The sequence below is a fragment of the Petaurus breviceps genome, unplaced genomic scaffold (assembly GCF_028583685.1).
Source record: "Petaurus breviceps papuanus isolate PSGF00001 unplaced genomic scaffold, PetGlider_PUasm1.0 178, whole genome shotgun sequence".
Lineage (NCBI taxonomy): Eukaryota > Metazoa > Chordata > Mammalia > Diprotodontia > Petauridae > Petaurus > Petaurus breviceps.
In genome coordinates, this window is record NW_027185777.1 from 17,998,809 (window position 1) to 18,014,164 (window position 15,356).

Sequence of the window (15,356 nt, forward strand, 5' to 3'; positions counted from 1 at the left end):
CAGTAAACCTCAAATTACCTGGGCAGCTTTCAGCCATCAAAATTTACCTTCCTTTGGAGAGGTAGAGAGGGAGAGGGAGGGGGAGAGGAAAAGGCAGAGAGAGAGGACTAGCTGAATTACCCAACTGGCTGGGTCCCCATTCAGGCAGCTCAGACTACTCACAGTAACATGGTAAGGCAAACCATCATAAATGAGCTAGCCCTTCTTGGGTAGGACAATTATTGCAGGTTTGAGCAATGCTGACCCCTGGGAGAGTAGAATCTAAGCATAGCTCTGCCTGTGTATAAGTGGTTCCCATATCCTTCTAGAATTTAGGGATTTATGACCATATATGAAATTCAAAAGAAACAGCATTCATTGAAATGCACTAGTTTCATGATTTTTAGATAAAATAGCATTACTATTGAACATTCTTGTATGTGGATTGGCCTTGGCCCAAATTAATGACTTAGAATTTCAAATGTCCTTAGAAATATGCTTGGTCTGAGAGATTAAAATTGTCTGTCAACTGTAAGTAGAGGGAAGATATTTGCTCATAATTTCTTTTTTCAACAAGCCAGCCCCAAATAATGGCTTTATGTACATTATAAAAGTCTGCTTTACATTTGAGACACTTGATGGCTTTTGCTGAAGAAATGTAGATTTTTAAGGTGAAGTATGGTAGAAATATACCATCTTCAATAAAATGCCTATTATAATTGTGCTGCATTTCTTATATGAAATCTTAACTAATATAATTAGAAGAATATAAAACTAATTGCAGAGTATATGTAGGAAATTGCTATCTTAATTGGCTTAGATAATGGAAAGTCATCTTGGGGAATTAATAGTTCTTAAACGTCTTCTAGCAATGAATATGCACTTAAGACATTTTGCTTTGTTTCTGTTTGTTTCCTTTTCTGTATTTGTATTCACTGATCCATTTAGGTTTTGTACTTTTGCTAAAAAGTCATCATTGCTAGTGATAACCGTGACTAATATTAGTGCTGTGGCCATCTACGGGCGTTCTAAGTTTTGTTGTTTTATCATTACAGTTGTGTACAACTCTTGATGATTCTATTTGGTATTTTCTTGGCAAAGATACTCGAGTGGTTTCCCATTTCCTTTTTCCAGCTCATTTTATAGATGAGGAAACTGAGTCAAATAGGGTTAAGTGAGTTGCCCAGGGACACACAGCTAGGAAGTGTCTGAGGCCAGAATTGAACTCAGGAAGATGGATCTTCCTGACTCCAAATCTGGAGCAGGGATGATCTTCACCTTCAAATCACACCAAGGAGTTTCCATTCTATTGAAATTTGGAAGAATGCAAGGAAAACGTAGAATGAAGGGATTTTCAAATATCTCCCACACATAATATAGTTCATTACTACTGATACCACTGAAGTAGGAAGTTGCTGGTCTTCATGAATTGTTGTAATAAAAAATACATCAACTAATGGCCAACCTTCTAACAACAAGCCTCTCCACACTTAGCCTGGCTGCTGATCCTGTCTTGGAAACCTTTCCAATTAGGTACACTGTGGCAAAGTTGGTGATCTACCATGGCCTTCAGGATCCCTGAGTCAACTTTGTTCCCCAAGGAGGAGAACCTAAAGGATCTATGTATTTATATCTGAAAAAACTGGGTGGCTACACCATTTTCTTCACTTGTTATCATTGCTGACTTTTCTAGGCTCCCTTCCTGTCTTGGTTGCTTTCCCATGTCCCTTAAAAATTTAGGGCCATTGAGCCTTGCCGAGAAATTGAATGAATGTCATCTATGTATTGGTTCCACAGAACTCTGACTAGTAGCTTCAAGGATTAGTTGCTTAGCTGCATAGCCCAATGCCTTCTTCTCCTAGTCCCTATACTTCTGACCATTTGAAGCACACAGACAAAGTTCCATTTTATTTGTAGGTTCATAGAATTAAAGCTGGAAGTTATATTAAGACTATCTAATCCAAGGGTTCTTAACCTTGGAACCCTGAGTCTAGTTACTCAGAACCCCTTCGCAGAATAATGTTTTGAAATGTGAGAAATGAAATACAGAGTTTATTAAGGAAATCAGGATTCATTATCCCTGCCCTCATGGGAAATGCTCATCAGCAACAGAACTTTGCTTTGCTTCCAAAGGTGAAATGATCATCTCTCCCAAATTACCCTACTACCACCATCCTCATTTAGCTCCACCTTTCTCAGACAACTGTTCCTAGGATTATATAACCAGAATTAGAAGGGATCTTGGACCTAGTCTGACCCTCTTATTATGCAGTCAAAGAAACTGAAACCCAGGGAGGTTAAGTAGCTTGGTCATATAAGTAAACATCAGAGGCAAAATTTGAACTCAGATCCTTAACTGTGTGCTGTGCAGTGCTGCCTTGACTTTCCTCCATGGTACTTTCTGGCATGACTTCAGTTCATCTTCCTTATGAGAGGGAGTTTGTTGTATACCAAGTATTCAGTTTCATTCATATGCTATACACTATGTCAGGGGCAACGAAGTTTTAAAGTGCATCATACATGGGAAAGGACAGTAAATCTCCTCATTCTATATTTGCCTTACATTATTTTATATTCCAATAGGATGAAAACTCCTGGAGAGCAGGGACTCTTACATTTTGTCTCTGTATTCTCAGGGACTAGAATAGGGCCTTTTTCATAGTAAGTGATTAAGAAACAATTGTTAAAATTGAATTTTCTAAACATTTCCTGTCATTGCTACTCATTTTTCAAAACTCTATTGAGTTCATGTATAAATGTGGTAATGACCTGAGTTTAATTTACTGTCTGGTGAGGGTTGCAAAATGTACTTTCCTAACCTTTACAATTCTCACCCCAAATGTAGAAGTAGTTAGGGGCTGGTTGCCTGGAAACTTAAGATTTATGACTACTCTATTCTTGATAGTTCTCCCTATTCTTTGGATTCTTTCTAAGCTTTTTCCTCCTTTTGCAAAAGCTCTCTTTCCTTAAAGTCTGAGTATATTGAAGGACACTTTGTCTTTCTGCACTTCTTCAGTTCTGGGGGGGACAAAAGGACAAGATGCCTCCCTCACAATCCAACACATTTCCTTCTTTCAAAGTCTGACTCAAAGTCTATCTTTCTTGGAAATGCTTTTCCTCCTAAGTGCTTCTTTATTCTCAGGACCATGTGAATATATTTTTAAAAATTATCACAGGCCCATATTTTTGCTATAAATGCCAGTATAATGAAAAATTCTGCATAACAAAATTTCCAAGCCATGCCTAATAGCTTACTAATTTCAACCAGTACTGGGTACAAAGTTCAAGACAAGTCCCACCTATATTAATAATTGGTTCCTTGAAAACAGAATGCTTGATGAAACAACATTCTCAGGAACAGTTAATTTTGTAAGAACAGTGATATAAATGGACAGCTGGACCAATAGAATGTAAGCTCATTAAGGCCAAGGACTGTTTCCCCCAGTACTTAGCACAGTATAGGCACTTTTACATAGTCATTAATTGATTGGCTAAATGATGTTTCATATGGTTTTACTACATGACATTAGGGTTTGGCTAGTGTAAAATATTGACTAGTGAAGCTTTATGTGGCATATGCTTGTATGACCAAAATAATTTGAATAGTTCTTTAGAGTTCATTATCATAAGATTCATAAGCTACAAAAGCTTAAAACTAACCTAAGACTTTTGGGACATCTTGTATCTTGTGTTCATCTTATATTCTTCTTTTTATAGTTTTAAACCCTTTTCACAAATGTCCCACAATTAAAATAAAAGATTCTGTATCAGCTTCATGTTGGATTAGAGGGCTTCTAAGGTACTTTATACCTCTGAGATTTAGCAACAGCAAGCATCTTAAATATCTCCGACTTAAATATCATTGACTGACACATCAGCAGATCAAACAAAGCCTGAAATTCACTAGATGGAATAAATAGAAACTCATGTCATTTGGTTTTTACCTGACACCAACTTGTCACAAATAAACAAGAGTTGCTTCCAGAAAAAATAAAATTGGATTGGAAATTATACAGTGCCTTTCAACTCATCTTTAAGCAATGTTATCCTAGCTCTTTCAAGGTCATGCCATAGAGATAGGCTGAGGCATCTTATTCTTTCTCGATTTTTATGTTTTACATCAGTGTCCTATTGACTTTTTTCAATAGCCTGTTTTATTTCTAAACTAATGCTATAACAACCAAATATTAAGGAGTTGAAGAATAGGAAAAAAGAATTGCTATGTTCCTAATGTAGGAATTATAAAACTAAACCAAAAACAAACAAAAAAAGACTTTCAAACTTTTGCTTTTGGTCCCATTACCTTCTGTCTCCTCCAGAAATTTACTTCTTCAATCATTACCTCTCTTTCTTTCATCTTCAATTTCTTATCCTCTCCAGCATCTAAACATATGCCTAGGACTCCCTAATCCTGAAAAAAAAAACCCAGCAACAATTTATCTTGACCCTGTTATCCCTTCAAATTCTTACCCTATTTTTCCTCCCCTTCAGAGTCACAGACCAACAAAGGTTCATTTTCTCTTGTTGCTTCAATTTCTTCACCTTGTATTCATGTTTCTGTCCCTTATAGTCTGACTTCTAACACTACCACTTGAATAAAACAGCTCTCTCCAAGCTTACCAAAAATCTCTTAAAAGCTAAATCCAAAGCCATTTTCTCAGTCTTCATCTTTCTCCACCCTTCTGTAGTATTGACCAAACTCTCCTTTTGGGTATTTTCTTTGATTTTTCCTCTTACCTCTCTGCTCATTCCATCTCATTCTCTTTTGTTAGACCATCAGCACAATGCTGTTCCCACCTCCTAATTGTGGATGTCCCCTGGAGGTCCATCTATGGCCTCTTTTTTTATTCCCTCTGTCTTGGTGTTCTCATAAGTTACTTTGGGTTCAAATATTATCTCTATGCAGCTTACTGGAGGTCCAGCCTTGCATGACCAAGTATCTTATGGGCATATCTTCCTGGAAATCCCATGGGCATTTTAATCTTAATATAATCTACCCTCCTCCAAACTTTCCAATTCCTGTCAAGCACTATACTTTTACTAGGCTTGTAATTTGAGCCATCCTTGACTCTTTCCTCTCCATTATCCTCATAATCAATCAAGTCCCTACCATATATCTTAATTTCATTTTTTTTCAATCCCATGGCCATCCCCCAAGTTCAGGCCCCCATTACCTATCACCTGGAATATTGCAATAGCCCACAAATGCTTTTTTTCTCTCCTGCCAAATTATTTCTAAAACATAGATCTGGGCATGTCTGTCCTTATATGTTCAGTGACTCCCAGTTGCCTCTAGGATAAAAATACAAAATCCATCTTTATCCTGACATTTAAATCCCTTTACAATCTAATTCCCAACTACCTTTCCAGCCCCAAGCCTGAGAAAGAAAGAAGAAAAATAGCTAATAAAGTGTTGATGCCCAAGTAGGGAGACAGTAAAAAAAAATTAGCCTTCATGAGTTTGTCACCAGGTAAATTATATCCCAAAATAATGAAACAACTGATGGATGTGGTTTGTTATTTTCTGTCAATGTGATCTTTGAAAGAAAGGCAAACCAGATAAACCTCATTTCCTTATCTTGATAGTGTTACTGATAGATCAGGAGAATTCTATAGATATGGTTTGTCTAGAATTTAGCAAAGCATCTTCTAACAAGTTGCTCTGTACTGATCTGGTGGACAAGATTGAGAGATATAACCTTGACAACAGTATGATAGGTAGATTCTAGTCATTCAACTAGACCAAAGAACAGTCATTAATTGTTGATCATCAATTTGGAAAGATAATGTCCCTACTATAAACCTGCACTTGATTCTGTGCTATTTAAGAGTTTCATTCAGTGACTTGGATAAAGACAGAATTGATGTGGCTACCAAATTTACAGATAACAAATCTAGAAAGGATAGTTAACACATTAGATAATACAATCCCCTAGATCTTGAAAGGTTAGAATGCTGAACTGAATTGAATAAGCTCATATACAAGTAATGAAAAGTTGTAAATGAATCCAAAGAATCACTTTCACAAATAGAGAATGACAGAGATATAGACTGACAGCACTTTGAAAATTATCTGGGAATTTTCCTGGGCTAAAAGCCTATATGTGTCAATGGTATGATATGATGGCCAAGGAAATTAATGTGATTTTGGGCTGCATAGGGAGTCATATAGTGTTTAGGACTAAGGAGATAGCCAGTTATACTATACCTTTCAAGTGACATATGGAGTATTGTGATCAGTTCTGGATGTCACACTTAAGAAGGACTTTATTAAGCACAAGAACATGAAAGAAACCATATGAAAGGGGGATTTGATTTTTTTCTACTTGACTCCAAAAGGCAGAACTTGAAATGATGGGAGGAAGTTACAAAGGAGGCAAATTTGGGCTTGATAGAAGGAAGAACTTTCTAACAATTAAAGCTCTCAGAAAATGGAATCAACCACCTCAAGATGTAGTGAGAGGCCCCCCACTAGACATCTTTCACATAGGCTTTATAACTCCTTCTGGGATATTTTGAGACTCTTACCCCATTTTGGTTTGGGCATGGCCTCTGACATCTCCCTGAGAGTCTTAAGACTTTGTAATTCCTTTTTCATACCAGCTAAAAAGGCATTAATATTCCTGCAGCAGAGTAAAAGGCTTATCTTGGAATTCAGGGCAGCACATCCCACTGCCAACTGAAGGAAGGTACCTTATGAATATTAAACTGTCAGCTTTGGTTTGAATTGCCCTAAAGGTCAGAACTGAACTCTCTAATATCTTGTAGAAAGATTAGGCCTATGTTTGATTTCCCTCTTCATTGTTCTCATGAAACATAGGCCCTGGAGTTTTATTCAACAAACTTTTAAGCACATCCCATGTGCAATCTTCAGCATAGGGTGCTAGGGGAGACATAAGAATTAGTAAAAATGAGCCCCTGCCTTCCAAAGTTTATAGTCTAGTGGTAATGTGTATGCATGTAACATATAGTAAGCACTCAATAAATGGTTATTTCATTCACTCAATTGCATGGCAACTGCACAAGATGAATACCCAGTGCTATGAAATTAGGAAAGCAAGGGATCATTTCTACCTGAGTGTGTCAATAAAGTTTCATAGAAGCATGTCGCACCTGAGCTAGGCTTTAAAAGATAGGTAGGCTCTCTTTCCATAAGCATAGACAATCAAAGGTATTCTAGGTCTGGGAAGCTAGGTTTCTCAGTGAATAGAACACTGGTCTTGGAATCAAGAAAAATAATCTTCCTGAGTTCAAATCTGGCCTCAGACATTTAGTAGCTGAGTGACCCTAAGCAAGTCACTTAACCCTGTTTGCCTCAATTTCCTCACCTGTAAAATGAGCTGGAGTAGGAAATGGCAAACCACTCCAGTATCTTTGCCAAGAAAATCTCACATGGGGTCAAAAAGAGCCAGATATGACTGAAACAACTCAGAAACATTCTAGGCATGGAACATGAACAAAGATACAGAGGTGGGTAAGAATGAGATATGTTTGAGGTACAGTGACTGAACTAGCATAATAGAGTATGTGAAGGAGAACAAGAAAGACTGGGGCCTTGATAGATAAGAATGGTAGATTTGAGGCCAAGGACAAAGTAAGGTGCTTTGATAGCCTAATGGAACTCCATCTGTTCTTGTATGATTTGGATGAAATCTTGAGTAGATGAAAATTCAAACATACTGTAAGGTCTCTGAATTCTAAGATTCATGTTCTTTCCTCCATGAAAACTAATGGCTTAGGAACAAGATGACAACAGCAGTCATAAATATTTTTGTGAATTTTGCATTTTTATGTACATGTCTCTGAAAAATGCTATTTGTAAGCTTTCCTTGTCAAACAAGTTAAAGTTGAAAGAGACTGATTTTTAAACTGGTAAAATATATTGTCATTTGTGCGATGAATTCATATGTTATTCTGGACTCAATTATAAAATCTAAAATCAATGGTGAGTCTAAATTTCAGAACCTGAAACTGTAGGAATGATTTGTGGAGCCACTGTGCTTATCCTAGACTTTAAGAAGTTGGCCAGTGCTTCTAGAGAGTATCCTTAAAAACAAATTCATATCTCTAAGTGACAGTCTGGAAGCCTATGTTCTTGTAACACACTGAAATTGCACACAAGTATAGGTTGCTCTTTTCAATTTTTTCCTATTTTCTGTAGCAACTTAAAAAAAACAGATAGCATTTGAAAGCAATTTTAGCAAATGAAAAAGTCAGTTTTTTTATTGTTCAACAGAATCTTATATAAAAACTGAGTAACATTCCTCCTTTTCACTTGAACCTTTAACTATTAGTGGGCTTTCTTTTTTGGTAGCTGTGCAATGGAGGATCAGTGACCGATCTTGTGAAAGGACTTTTGAAGAGAGGAGAAAGAATGAGTGAACTTATAATTGCCTATATTTTACACGAAGCACTAATGGTAAGGATAATGGTGCCTATGAACTTTTTGTATATCACTCATTTAAATATGAATTAGCTTAAATAAATTTAATGATTAATAAAATTAAGTGAATTAGTTTAAATAAAATTAAGTATGAATTAGTTTAAATAAAATAGTGAATGCTTCAATTGTTAGAAACATGATACATGTTGCTACAGTAATAAATAATGATACAGTATGGTGCAGTAGAAATCATGCTGGATTTGGAGTCAGAGGAACAAGGTTTAAATCCTGACCCTACACTTATTTTAGGTCAAGTCAATAAGCATTTATTAAGTGCCTACTCTGTGCACTAGGGTAGGTAGGTGGCACTTGGATAGGACACAGCCTCAAGCCAGGAAGACTGTTCTTCCTGTGTTCAAATCACTTAACCCTGTTTGACTCAGTTTCCTCATCTGTAAAATGAACTAGAAAAGGAAATGGCAAACCACTCTGGTATCTTTGCCAAGAAAATGGGGTTACAGAGAATCAGACACAACTGAAAAATGATTGAACAACAACATTCTGTGTACAGGCACTGTGGTAAACACTGGAAGTACAAATAGAGCGAGAAACAGTTCCTGCCTGCAAAGAACTAAAAATCTAATAGGGAGGGAGTTGGACTAGAGGTCCTATAAGGTGCTTTCCAATTACAGATCTCTGGTCTTACGATCCTATGAAATATTCATTATATGAGTGAGCTGTTCTTTTCCACTAGAAATCCCCTCTTCATCTCTCAAGTACAAACCTTGGGTTTTACCAAGGACAGCTCCTGGTGCTATTGCCTCTTCTAATTCCCCCAACTCTTTGTACCGCTTGAGACATGTACAAAGAGAAATGGCAGCACAGGGAGATTCTAAACCCAGTCTAAATTCTGAACCCTTTCTCCACCCATATGGTATTTGGAATTAGAGAACATTTTATAAGTAATGGTACCACCTATGGCCATGGTATCTATGATGAGATACCTAAGACAATTCAAACCACAATATCCACCACCATGGTGTTATGAGTAACTCAGAGGGTCATAAACTGTATGTCAGTATCTGGTTACTGCATTCATTTAGGACAATGCTAATGAAGAGAAGATATTCAATGAATTAGTTAGCTGATCACTGTTGAATGGTCACAGACTGCTTTTCTAATCCAAGATAACCATATAGAGGAAGAAGCAACAGAATATGAATGGATTGTACAAAATTCAAAGACTCTGCCTTAAGTAATCTTATAATGGTAGGTCAGTAGCACCAACTTTATATGTTTAGCTGACATTTATAAAGCTGATATTTTCATGGTATTTTATGGTTTAAAAAGCACTTTCCTCAGCATCCCTATGAGGTATGTAGCACAGGTGTTAATATCTCCATTTTATATATGAGGAACCTGACGCATGAAGGATTTAGTAAATGGCAGGATCAGGATTCAAATGCACTTCTGACACTAAATTCAGTGTTCATTCCATTATAACATTCTTCTTCTTTGAATAGCATTTTTCCTAGAACTTTCTTGCATAAAATATTGCTTATTTATTTAAAGATGTTAGAATTATGTAATTGAGTTCTTTTGGATTTGTTATTCAGTTGTTTCAGTCATATCTGACTCTTCATGACCCCATTTGTGGTTTTCTTGGCAAAGAGACAGGAGTAGTTTGCCATTTCCTTCTCTAGCTCATTTACTGATGAGGGAACTGAGGCAAAGGAGGTTAAGTGACTTGCCCAGGGTCACACAGCTAGTAAGTATCCAAGGTCAGATTTGAACTCAGGTTTCTTGATTTCAGGGCCAGCATTCTATCCACTGTGCCATCTAACTGCCCTCTTTTGGATAATACATAGCTAATAGTTCTAAGTCTTTTAGATTGCCCTACATTTTTTTTTTGCCACATTTGGACAAGGAATATTTCCAAATTTAAAACCTGTGCATTTTGAAGCTATTGAAAATGAAATGAAAACTTAGCTTATTTTAGGGAAATAAATTTGCAACTGTTTATGATAATCAAAGATGAACATCGATTTAATTTTATTGCCTTTTTAATGATTAATTATCTAGAACGTATTGGTATTTTTTTAATCTCTGTTTTGTCACTAATTAAGTTTACATAAGATCTTCCCAACAAGATCAGTGATTACATTTTGGGGAAATAAAATATTTAGAGACAACAAAAGACAAATACATTGAGTAGAGAGAGTACTGGATTTGGAGTCTGAAAGGACTTGAATTTGAATCTTGCTTGAATTAACTGTGTGACTCTCTCAGAATCAGTTTCCTTATGTATAAAATGAGAGAGCTAGATTTGATGGTCCTTAATGTCCCTTCTTGTATCTAACTTACTGATCTTATGAGATCTGATGATCCTGACAAGAGTGTTTTCATCTAGTTAAAACAGAAAGTTATGCATTTTAAGTGAACTATTTCTTGGAACTTGGAATATGGCAAGCATGTCCCAGTGTATTTAAAAAAATAATAATTCAGTCTCCACAGATAGGATTAACATCTTGTATTAAATTAACCAATAGGACAACAAAAACCCTAAATATTTCTCCCCAGGGTCTGCAGCATTTACACAACAACAATACTATCCACAGGGATGTGAAAGGAAATAATATCCTCTTGACCACTGAAGGCGGAGTTAAACTGGTGGATTTTGGTATGTTGGGAGTCTCCTTTCTTGGTGGGGGAGGATGGGACAGAGGGTGATGCTGGGATTACTTCTTATATTTCTTTTCTCTTTAAAGAAATCTAGAAAACATTCTTCTGGATTTTTTTATAAAGACAAATATAATCATCAAAATGATGAGAACATAGAGAAATAAATTCTACTATGACCATTTTGACATTTAGTGCATAAAGAACTTTTGCATATTCAGGTCACTCCTCATCAGTCATAGAAAAATCATCCAGAATGTGGTAAGGATTTGAGTGGTGTGTTTTTTTCTAGAACCTTTGACTTTCATGCTTTGAAAACAGAGGAGAATAACGTTCAATCCATCCTCACAACTTACTCTGAGACAAGAAAAGAGGGGGAAAATTTTCCTTTTTTTAAGTGAAGAAATTATTCATAGGAAAAATGGTTCCTGTAGCTTTAATGATAATATTGTAGTAGAGGAACTACAAATCTTCTTCCCCAGTGGAAGCTAAGACAGACCAACTTCATCCTTCCTCTCTTTCCATTTTTGAGCTCTTTTGGAATAATTTTGAATAGCTTGACCCAACCGCCCTGGTAAGGGGAGGGCATGACTGAAAAGAAAGACAAATGGGAAGCCTGGGTGTCTGTGAACTTTCCCAAATCAGCAAGAAATGATAGTTTGAGCAAGAGATTCACCCCTGGATGGTAGAGGAGAGTGAAGACAAGTAGCAGTAATACACGATAAACCTATACAGGAATTGTTGCCATTGGAAATACAAAATTAAGGGATCCGCATATCTCCCACTTCGAGGCAACTGTGCAATGCTTGGGATAACTGAGGCTGGTTCTATGTAGACCAGGTTAGTGAACTGCTCCCCTTAATGGATCAAATCCCACTTTCTGCAACAGACCTTTCCCAGTTTCTTTCTACCTCTGACTCCACTGCTAAACTCCTCTTTGAGGATTATAGTATTCTAGTTATACTGCATTTATCTATACACTACGTCTTTTTATGCTGTGTATCTTGTTTGCACATAGCTATTTGTTCTTTCCCCAATTTTAATGTGACTTCTGTAGAACACAGACCATGTTTTTGCCTTTCCCAGTATCTTCAGTGCTTAGTACAGTACCTGACATTTATTAAGTGCCTAATAAATGTTTGTTGACTGCCTGACCAATCAAGCAAGCAAGCATTTATTAAGCATCATGTTAAACTGTCAGGATAAAAAGCAAAAGCAAAATCAATCCCTGCACTCAAAATGCTTTCTTTCTAATGGGGGAACAGCATATACATAAATTGTTGCATACATGATAGAAAATAGCATTATTGGAGAAGGCCTTCACAACTGTGGGGGGGGGGGAGTATTGCGGGGAATCCTCTTGTAGATAGTGGTGCTTGAGCTAAGTGTTAAAGGAGGCCAGAGATCTACGAGGCAGGAGTGCAGATCTAACTCGCTTAAATCCAATTCAAGACATGACCTTTGTGATGTCACTAGTACTCCTCAAGAACAAAGGATGAACAGCATCAAAAAGAGACAGCCTTTTGAGTTTGGGGAAGAGCCAGCAGGAAGAACCAGAGATGAAAGAAGAAGCATTGTATATGAAGAATAGGAAGGAGGCCAATGTGACTGGATCACAGGGTTTGTAAAAGGTAGTAATGTGTTAGAAGACTGGAAAAGTAGAAAGGAGCCAGGTATAACGAGCTTTAAATGCCAAACAGGGGACCTTATTTTTGACTGTGAAGTTAATAGAGATCCACTAGAATTTATTGAGGGGGGAGGTCTCCTGGTCATATTTACCCTTTAAGAAAATCACTAGCAGTTTTATGATGAATAATGATAGATTCAGAGCAGAGAGGTCAATCAGGAGGCTATTGTAATAGTTCTGGCATGAGGTGCTGAAGACCTGAACCAGGATGTCAGAGTAGAGAGAAGGGGACAGATACAGGAGATGTCATAAAGAAGTAAATTGCATAATCTGCCATCTGTTTAGCTATATGTGCCCTAAGAAAGGGAATGAGCACTATCTGTTGGAGGAGGACCAAATTGTGAGAGATCTGCCATCCACGTTTAAGTGCTCACTTGTTCTGGTGACACAGATACAAAAGGAAGTCAGTTCCTGCTCTCAGAGCAGCCAGATAACGAAGCATTTATTGGAAGAGAATTGAACAGCCGAGAGCATCAAGGAGACCAGCCACTTGAGGGGAAGGCTCCCTTCTGGTACAGGGAGCAGAGGCATAATTGAGGGGCAATGGCAAAGGGCCTGACAATACCTGCTGCCAGAGTCTGTAGAGAATGGAAAGAGCAGCAAGAGGAGTCACAAGTACCATCTTTGAACAGAAGAGATAGCAAAGGAAGCAGAGCATGTCATAGATTTGGTGGTTGGACCCACCTGGAGAAAACTATTTTAGCTGCTTTCAACTGGAGCTCAACCCCAGACAGTGTCACAGAAATTGCACAGGTCTGGAGGAAGGTTTTTCATGAGGTGTATCCTTATTCCTGTGGACTTATATATGAATCTTGTCCGTTTTTATTAACACATGGATAAAATTATTCTCATTCCAAGCCTTGCAATAATAGCTACTTATAAGGGGAACTGGTGAACATTCTTGGAGAGTGTCATGTACTGATGGTCCAGATCATCTGGGCTGGAGGCATTGAGCCAGAAAAGTGTGAAACCCCCTAAAATATATCAAGGCTTTCTGTGGGGGAAGAAAAAGGAGGACCTCTAATATAAGAACTTCAATGGCATACATTTATTTGTTTGGTGTTTTATAGTCTTCAAAGGATTATTTTGTTTGATCAAAACAACCATTTGAGGTAATCATGGCTTCTTTGGTGTGGACATATGATCCTCATATGTCTGTGTTCCTCTGTGATTTAGCGAGTTGCAAGACTCTCCTCCTTACTCCTCACAAAGACAATCATCACCTGGCTAGATCCTTTTCCTTATTAGTTTCTGGGTTTAACCAGACTGCTTCTTGGGTGATAGGCATACCCTATTCTCCTGGGCTTGTACTGCAAGTTCTTCAAGCTTGATTTAGTATCTGTCATAACTTCAGCTACAGTACAGTTGACTTTGGGAACCAGCTGTGATGAGGTATTTCTAATAGGATATTAGAAATCAGGTATTACTTCTCTTTTATAGATGAAAAACTTGAAGTGATAGGGGTTGTGACTTGAGCCTTCTAATATGTATACACACACAGTACTATTTAGCTGAAAACATATGGTACTCCTCCCAATAGAATGTAAGCACTTTGAGGGCTGTCTCACCTTTATATTTATATCCCCAACACCCAGCATTGTAGCCATACATAATAGGTATTTAATGAATGCTTGTCATTGATTGATTGATCAGATGCAGTTGCCAAGAAGGAAAGAAATGCACTTAGCATCAAGCCTAGGTAAGCAACTGACAATATAATCCAGCTAAAAATAATTGACCTCACTTAAGACCTACCTCAAGCATTCTGACAGGAAGATTGCTTCATGCACTTTGAAATAAAACTGATTTGAAGTGTTCATAGAGCAGGCTGTCATCTTTATTCCTACTGAAAATGTAGGAATTAGCAGTGAATTATTAGGTTCTGTAGATCTTGTCAAATTATATTCCATAAAGTTTATACTTTCTTCAACTCTTTAAATGGTTTATTTTCCCTTGATGCTGATCCTGTTCATATAAACTGAGGTCCATGAATTTGTTTCCATTTTCTTTTTTAATATTTTCATAACTATTTCAATATGATTGATGGACTTTGTGATACTGTATGTTTTAACATATGAATTGGAAAATATTCTTTTGAGAAGGGGTCCATACTTCACACTTCCTACTTCATGCTTGGCCATCACAAGTACAATACGATGCCTGAAAAAATTACTTTAAATGACTTAGCAGCCCTTTTGTGATGTGCTACATTTAGAACTGATATGGTTCTACCCATTATCTTTGGGGACAATGGTAGATGACAGTGGCCACTGCCTAATCAGTTTCAGGCTTTCTGCAAGGAGAGTGAAATTAACCTTCTCTATTGTTATGGTCTCCAGTTTTCTAGGATAGCCTCTTCACATTAGCCTTTAAACAGCTAATGAAGAGTTTGCTCCATCATCAAGACTACAACCAGTCAGCCCCCGACTCTTCCTCTGTCTTTGGTCTCTTGTCTTACCATCTGCTTCACTACAGTCCTAAGACAGGCTATTGGTGCAGCTTTTTTGTTTATACATCAGTTATATTGTTGAAACAGCATAGTATGATGGAAAATGTTCTGTATTTATAATCAGAGGATCTGGGTTCAAATCCTGACTTTGGGGCATGTCTCTTATTTCTCTGGACTGC

General features: G+C 37.3%; 1 protein-coding gene across 1 annotated transcript in view; it reads left to right on the forward strand.

Moving 5' to 3' along the window:
* MYO3A (myosin IIIA) overlaps positions 1-15,356 on the forward strand; it is a 269,882-nt gene that overhangs the window by 26,215 nt on the left and 228,311 nt on the right. Inside the window, exons 3-4 of the mRNA XM_069086101.1 lie at positions 8,294-8,398; positions 10,943-11,042. Of these exons, the coding sequence (XP_068942202.1) occupies positions 8,294-8,398; positions 10,943-11,042 (205 nt within the window). The remainder of the gene's footprint in view (positions 1-8,293; positions 8,399-10,942; positions 11,043-15,356) is intronic.